We start from the raw sequence: 7,205 nt of genomic DNA, 5'->3' as shown, positions 1-7,205 counted from the left end.
GGATTCTATCGTTCTGTGCTTTTGTAATAAAAGTATTGGCGGGGCAGCACGGTGGCACAGTGAGTTAGCACTGTGGCTTCACGGCGCTGAGGTCCCAGGTTCGATCCCGGCTCTGGGTCACTGTCCGTGTGGAGTTTGCACATTCTCCCCGTGTCTGCGTGGGTTTCACCCCCACAACCCAAAGATGTGCAGAGTAGGTGGATTGGCCACGCTAAATTGCCCCTTAATAGAAAAAATAATTGGGTAATCTAAATTTATTTAAAAAAAAAAAAATGATGCATAATTTACACAGTCAGGTCCTCACATTAAATGTAAATAATCTTTATTGTCACAAGTAGGCTTACATTCGCACTGCAATGAAGTTACTGTGAGAAGCCCCTAGTCGCCACACTCCGGCGTTCGGGTACAAAGTGGGAGAATTCCGAATTCTCAGCTGGTACGGGACCCCCGCTGCTGGCCCTGTTCGGCATCACAAACCAGCGGTCTAGCCCACTGAGCTAAACCAGCCCTCCATTACACAGGTGAGTTCAGTATTACAGGGAACAGCACTGAATCAGTGGGCAGAAGGGGAGAGTACGAATAAGAGAATACTTTCCCACAAGATGCCATTTTCCCGTGTCACGGAGGAGGAAGAAGCCCCGAATAATATAAGGACATTTTAAACAAGACATGTGTTTTTAAAAATGGACGTGGGAGCCAAAGACGGCCATGGATGTGAATTCTGGGAGTGTAAATGTAGTTGTTGCCTGAATTGCTCTGGTGTGGGTGATGCTAAGAGAGATACGGTGGGAGTCACACCCTGTTTCGAGACAGGGACAGATCAAAGGCACAAAAGGCATATAGAAACTGTCACCCCCTGTGGAGATAATGGAAGCTGATTACCATCTCAGCGGGAATGATATCCTAGATCGGTAGTGTCACTCTCCCTCTGATTGCTGAAACAAGCCTAGTCAGCAAAGCCACCGCTGAAGAGAAGGCGGGGCAGCATCTCAGCTACAGTGCAGGACCCTGGCATCTCAAAACCAACTATTGAACTGCTGGAGGCTGCGCCACTGGAATCTGGGGTGAGATTCTCTACAAATGGGGCTACGTCCCCACGCCGGCGGGAACAGTGGCGCCAACTACTCCGGCGTCAACGGCCCCCGAAAGTGAGCAATTCTCACCTTTCTAGGGGGGCTAGGTTACCGCTGGAGTCGTCCCGCAACTCCAGCCGGAAGCACCCTGCAAAACGGGCCCAAAATCACACACACTTGGGTGCGACCCAACGGCCACACGGCGCCCAAAAGGCAGCCCGGCCGATAGAAGCCGGGGGACCCCGTTCACGGGATCTACCGGCTCATCAGGCCTCCCGAGATCTAATGCCATCCCGCGGGGCGTTGCAATGTAAATCCCGCCCACTTTTTAGCGAATCTGCCTATTAGAGCGAGACAGTAAGTCCCACTCTTCCCGAGGTACTCGAGGAGTTGGGATCTAGCCCCTTCGCCTTGGACACCTCGGGCGAGCGCCGTTCGGCATTGGACCCCACAAACGGTGACCAGATGGAAGGGCACTAGTGGGGGTCTCCCAGCAGGTCGGAGCCCCCCCAGCTGCATGCCCATTGGGCAGGTGGTAGCCTGGCAATGCTGGTGCTCCCTGAGCACCCTGGTACTCAGGCAGTGCCACCTGTGTGCCAGCCTGGGACTGCCAAGACCGCCATTTTTTGCCTGGGGGCAATTGGCCAGGGGTGCCCTGTGCAGGTGTTGGGGGGGGGGGGGGCGTGTGGGGGGTCCGGGGACGCTCCCATAGAATTTACAGCGCAGAAGGAGGCCATTCGGCCCGTCCAGTCTGCACCGGCCCTTGGAAAGAGCATCCTACTTAATCCCACACCCCCATAACCCAGGAACCCCACCTAACCTTTGTTCATTAAGGGGCAATTTAGGACGGCCAATCCACCCAACCTGCACATCATTGGCATGTGGGAGGAAACCGGAGCACCCGGAGGAGACCCACGCAGACACGGGGAGAACGTGCAGACTCCGCACAGATGGTCACCCGAGGCCGGATCGAATTCGGGTCCCTGGAGCTGTGAAACAGCCGAAACACTGTGCCACCATGCTGCCCATAGTGCTGGGGCTTGGGGGGTCGCGTCGGGGGCTTTAGAGATGGGTCTGCCATTTAAAAATGGTGTCCGGATCGCTCCCTGTACGGACCAGTTCTGGAACTCCTCGGTGTAGAGAACGGGACTGTGTGCTGCCTCGTGGGCAAGTTCCCTCCTGAGGCCCCTTATTTAATGTGAGTGGTGTTGCAGAGCCATATGTTTCCCAGCGCAGGGCAGCACGGTGGCGCAGTGGTTAGCACTGCTGCCTCACGGCGCTGAGGTCCCAGGTTCGAATCCCGGCCCTGGCTCACTGTCCGTGTGGAGTTTGCACATTCTCCCCGTGTCTGGGTGGGTTTCACCCCCCACAACCCAAAGATGTGCAGGGTCGGTGGATTGGCTGCGCTAAATTGCCCCTTAATTGGAAGAAATGAATTGGGTACTCTAAATTTTTTTTTTGAAAATGTTTCTCAGCGCTGCGAGCACCGGGTGGAAGCACGCGGCTAAATGCATTCGCTAAGGGGCTTTGTTACCAGTTAGTTATTAATCATGTTTGGGTGAATTCTGCCCATAGCTGTGAAACCTGTGGCACAAATTTCCAAAAATTCACATTTAAATTGGAACCAAATTCGTACAAGTTTCCCAGTTTTGTAACTGGAGTAAGTCTCCTCTTTTGCTCTTCAAACCCCAGCCACCTCACCCCCCCCCCCCCCCCCCCCCCCCCCCCACCCACCCCAGCCCGCCCACAGGAGGATAAATAACACCGGGGGTATCGATTACAAGAACCAGGGCAGCAGAACTTGACAAGGTGCACCAACGGTAACATAGAATTTACAGTGCAGAAGGAGGCCATTCAGCCCATCGAGTCTGCACCGGCTCCTTGAAAGAGCACCCTACCCAAGGTCAACACCTCCACCCTATCCCCATAACCCAGTAACCCCACCCAACACTAAGGGCAATTTTGGACACTAAGGGCAATTTATCACGGCCAATCCACCTAACCTGCACATCTTTGGACTGTGGGAGGAAACCGGAGCACCCGGAGGAAACCCACGCACACACGGGGAGGATGTGCAGACTCCGCACAGACAGTGACCCAAGCTGGAATCGAACCTGGGACCCTGGAGCTGTGAAGTGACTGTGCTATCCACAATGCTACCGTGCTACCCAAAGGCACCTGTGCTAAATCTATCAACTCCACTATTCAAAAAAGGAAAGAAAGACTCGCATTTAAACATCGCACCTCTCCTGGCGTTTCGCAGCCAATGAAGTGCTCTCAAAGTAGAGTGGCGCCAATTTGCACACAGCAAGATCCCACGAATAGGAATGTCAGATCATCTGATTGAGGGCCCAATGTTGGCCTGGATACCGGCGGGGGGGGGGGGTGGGGGGGTGGGGGGGGGGGGGGGCTTCACCTGTTACAAGAGCTTTGCGGTCCTTTGAGTTCACCCAACGGAGACTCGGTTGAACCATCTCATCAGAAGCGACAGTGCGACACTCCCTGACCACCCCACCAGAGTGTCGGTTTAGATTCCGAAGCCCCTCGGGCGGGAATCCGGCGTGGGTATCAATGGAACCGGAAAACCCCACACCTAGAGTGGGGCTCGAACTCATAGAATCATAGAACCCCTGCAGTGCAGATGGAGGCTATTCGGCCCATTGAGTCTGCAACGACCCTCTGAAACAGCACCCGACCCAGGCCAACTCCCCCCGACCTATCCCCATAACCCCAGCTAACCTGCACATCTTTGAACTGTGGGAGGAAACCGGAGCACCCGGAGGAAACCCACGCAGACACGGAGAGAAAGTGCCGACTCCGCACAGGCAGTGACCCAGCGGGGAATCGAACCTGGGACCCTGGCGCCGTGAGGCAGCTGTGCTAAACACTGCACCACCGTGCCACCCAACAACCTTCTGATTCAGACGCTGAATGCAGAGACACAGCTGACTCTCAAATACGTAACACAATATTGGGAAGCCCCCAAAGAACGTGTCGTCACTGTATGTGAGAGAGCTCCTACTTAGCTTCACAAACAACAGGGCGATCCAAACTGAACCTGTTCCTGTGTCACAAATACAAAAAGACAGCACTGCTAAATAGCTCAAGGATCGTTCAAAATTCATCGTCCGCGTGAGAATGGGTTGGTTCAACTCTGCGACCGGCTCGTGATACAGAAGAGGTTATAGGCACGCATATATTTAATACACAGCTCATATCAGCTTCTAAATGTGGCATTTTAAGTCCTACGTGAGCGCCACAAGAAGAAAACAAAGTTGAAAGAAAAAGTTCATCTGATCATAAAGTTGTTGAACAGAGCATAGCAGTGAGCTGACAGTCGCTCCGAGTGAAAGAATGCTATCCAAGACGCAGAAAAAACAATTTTCCGACCTGACAGGCTAACATTATCACGTATCGTCACTTCGGCTAAGGCTTCGCAGGTTGACAGAACCGTTATGGGGCAGTAAGAGGTCATTCAGCCCATTACATCTGTGCCAGCTCTCCGGGTGAGCGATTCACCTAGTGCCCCTCCGCCACCTTTACCCCTGAGCCCCGCACGCTCCTCCTTTTCAGACAGTAATCCAACTTCCCCTTGAAGGCCTCGATTGAACCTGCCTCCACCACGCTCCCAGGCAGCACACTCCAGACCCTAACCGCTCGCTGCACCAAGTAAGCGTCCCCTCCTGTCTCCATTGCATCTTTTGCCAATCACCTTAAATCGGGGGGCTCTCTAGTTCTCCAGCGGGGACAGACTTCCCCCTTACCACTTAGCAAAGAGATCACCCACATTTGACCAGTGATTTAGAACATAGAACATAGAACAGTACAGCACAGAACAGGCCCTTCGGCTCTCGATGTTGTGCCGAGCCATGATCACCCTACTCAAACCCACGTATCCACCCTATACCCGTAACCCAACAACCCCCCCCCCCCCTTAACCTTACTTTTTAGGACACTACGGGCAATTTAGCATGGCCAATCCACCTAACCCGCACATCTTTGGACTGTGGGAGGAAACCGGAGCACCCGGAGGAAACCCACGCACACAGGGGGAGGACGTGCAGACTCCGCACAGACAGCGACCCAAGCCGGGAATCGAACCTGGGACCCTGGAGCTCTGAAGCATTTATGCTAACCACCATGCTACCGTGCTGCCCGGTTACTTTTCCTCATGTTCATCACGTGATATATTCTGAAAACCCGACTCGCGCACATCTGTATGCAGCTGAATTTAAAAGCTCACACATCCAGCTCAGCCCCAAGCCCTCATGCAATGCATCAGCTCGTCCCCAGCCAGGTTAAGGCAGAAAGGCAAAGAACTCGAAAACAAAAGCGTCTCCAACTGTGGGGACGGCGCGGTGGGGGGCAGTGGTTAGCACCGCTGCCTCACGGCGCCGAGGACCCGGGCTCGATCCCGGCCCCCGGGGGTCACTGTCCCGCGGTGGGGTTTGAACATTCTCCCCCAGTGTCTGCGTGGGTCTCACCCCCCACAACCCAAAAGGATGTGCATGGAAGGCGGATTGGCCACGCTAAATTGCCCGTTGGTAGGGCCCCGGGACGGGGGGGGAGAATTGGGGTACTCTAAATTATTATTTTTAAAAAGTTTCTCCAGTTGTCAGCTACAGGCTGTATGTTGAGAGAAACGTTGGACCCCAAGCGATAATGTGCTCAAATACGCACATTTTCTACGGATCGATAACGGCAAAAGGGTAACATTAAATGACAGCCAAGTGGCAGTGTGCAGCCCCCAAATAGTCAATGCGGGCAGCGCTGAAGTATGCGAGGAAGGGGAGTAACCAAGGCAGGTGAAGCAAGAGAGCTTTTGTCTTTTAAAAGTTCGTTTGAGCGTCTGTGCAACCTGAAACTATTGCGCATTAAAGCAGGACCTTAATTCAGCAGTTATGCATTTTAGAGCTCTCTGGGCTGGACGTGCATGGCTTCTGAGCGCAGGGCCCTGGATGAAGGCCCCAGATTGTGGGAACTTACCGGTGCAAAACTGCAGCAGGGAGCTAGTGTCATACAAGCCGCCATAGCCAGCAATTCGATCCGCCATTGCCCCCTTTTTTTCCTTCCACTCTCTTGTCAGAAAACAAAAAAAAAAACACGCAAACAAAAGCTTTTCTTCCCTCCTTATTTCCACTTTCTGAGGCTCCTTCTGCAGCCTCCAGTTACCATAGCAACCGGCTCACTCCAGCTCCTTCACATGCCTTGGAATGGAGAGAGAGAGAGAGAGAGAAAATTTCCTCGGTGTCTCCCCGCGCTGAAAGATTCATGTAGATGCCCTTGCTGCATCTTCTTGCTCCAAGGGCTCTGATCCCGCTCCCATCTTTGTTTTAAAAACGGATTGAGGGTGGTTCACGGAACCCCTATCTTCATTTAAGCAGGCTCGTTAGATAGAGCACACCTCAGGATCCGAAGAGATGCATTTTTGCTCAAACTCCAGCTCTCTCGCCTTGCTCCATTCATTGCCGTCAGCTCATTGGCCCGCTACCTGCATCTGAGCCTAATTTATTAACAAGCTCTCAGCTTACTTCACCTTATATCAGCCAATGAACTGCCGCTATCCCTCACGCCCAGCCAAAGAGCTGACAAACTAGGCGTGAAATCGAATTAAACCAGAGTAGCTTGATAAATGGCATTTGGTGACAACATTCAGCAACGTGAAGGTTTGGGCTGGAAGCATCTCCTGCTGCTGCTGCCTCCGCGCGTTAACCCTTTCGCGGCCGGAGGGTTGGCAAAAGCAGCCCATGAGGGGCAGCACGGTGGCCTAGTGGTTAGCACAACCGCCTCACGGCGCTGAGGTCCCAGGTTCGATCCCGGCTCTGGGTCACTGTCCGTGTGGAGTTTGCACATTCTCCCCGTGTCTGCGTGGGTTTCGCCCCCACAACCCAAAAAAAAATATGCAGTGTAGGTGGATTGGCCACACTAAATGGCCCCTTAATTGGAAAAAATAATTGGGTAATCTAAATTTATTTTTAAAAAAACAAAAAAAAAAGCAGCCCATGGTCACCCAGCAAAGGGCTGGTTTAGCACGCTGGGCTAAAGAGCTGGCTTCGAAAGCAGACCCAAGCGGGCCAGCAGCGCGGGTTCGATTCCCCGGACCGGCCTCCCCGAGCAGGCGCCGGAATGTGG

The 7,205-nt window shown here is 53.4% G+C and overlaps 1 protein-coding gene across 1 annotated transcript in view; it reads right to left on the bottom strand.

Annotated features, from left to right (window-relative positions):
- Positions 1 to 6,620, bottom strand: part of eml2 (EMAP like 2) — a 118,927-nt gene extending 112,307 nt beyond the window's left edge. Inside the window, exon 1 of the mRNA XM_038785919.1 lies at positions 6,060 to 6,620. Within this exon, the coding sequence (XP_038641847.1) occupies positions 6,060 to 6,126 (67 nt within the window). The 5' untranslated portion in view covers positions 6,127 to 6,620. The remainder of the gene's footprint in view (positions 1 to 6,059) is intronic.
- Between the last annotated feature and the right edge of the window lie 585 nt (positions 6,621 to 7,205).

This window comes from Scyliorhinus canicula, chromosome 27, assembly GCF_902713615.1.
Source record: "Scyliorhinus canicula chromosome 27, sScyCan1.1, whole genome shotgun sequence".
NCBI lineage: Eukaryota > Metazoa > Chordata > Chondrichthyes > Carcharhiniformes > Scyliorhinidae > Scyliorhinus > Scyliorhinus canicula.
The sequence above is the reverse complement of the archived record's forward strand: the minus strand, read 5'-3'. Positions and strand labels throughout refer to the sequence as shown.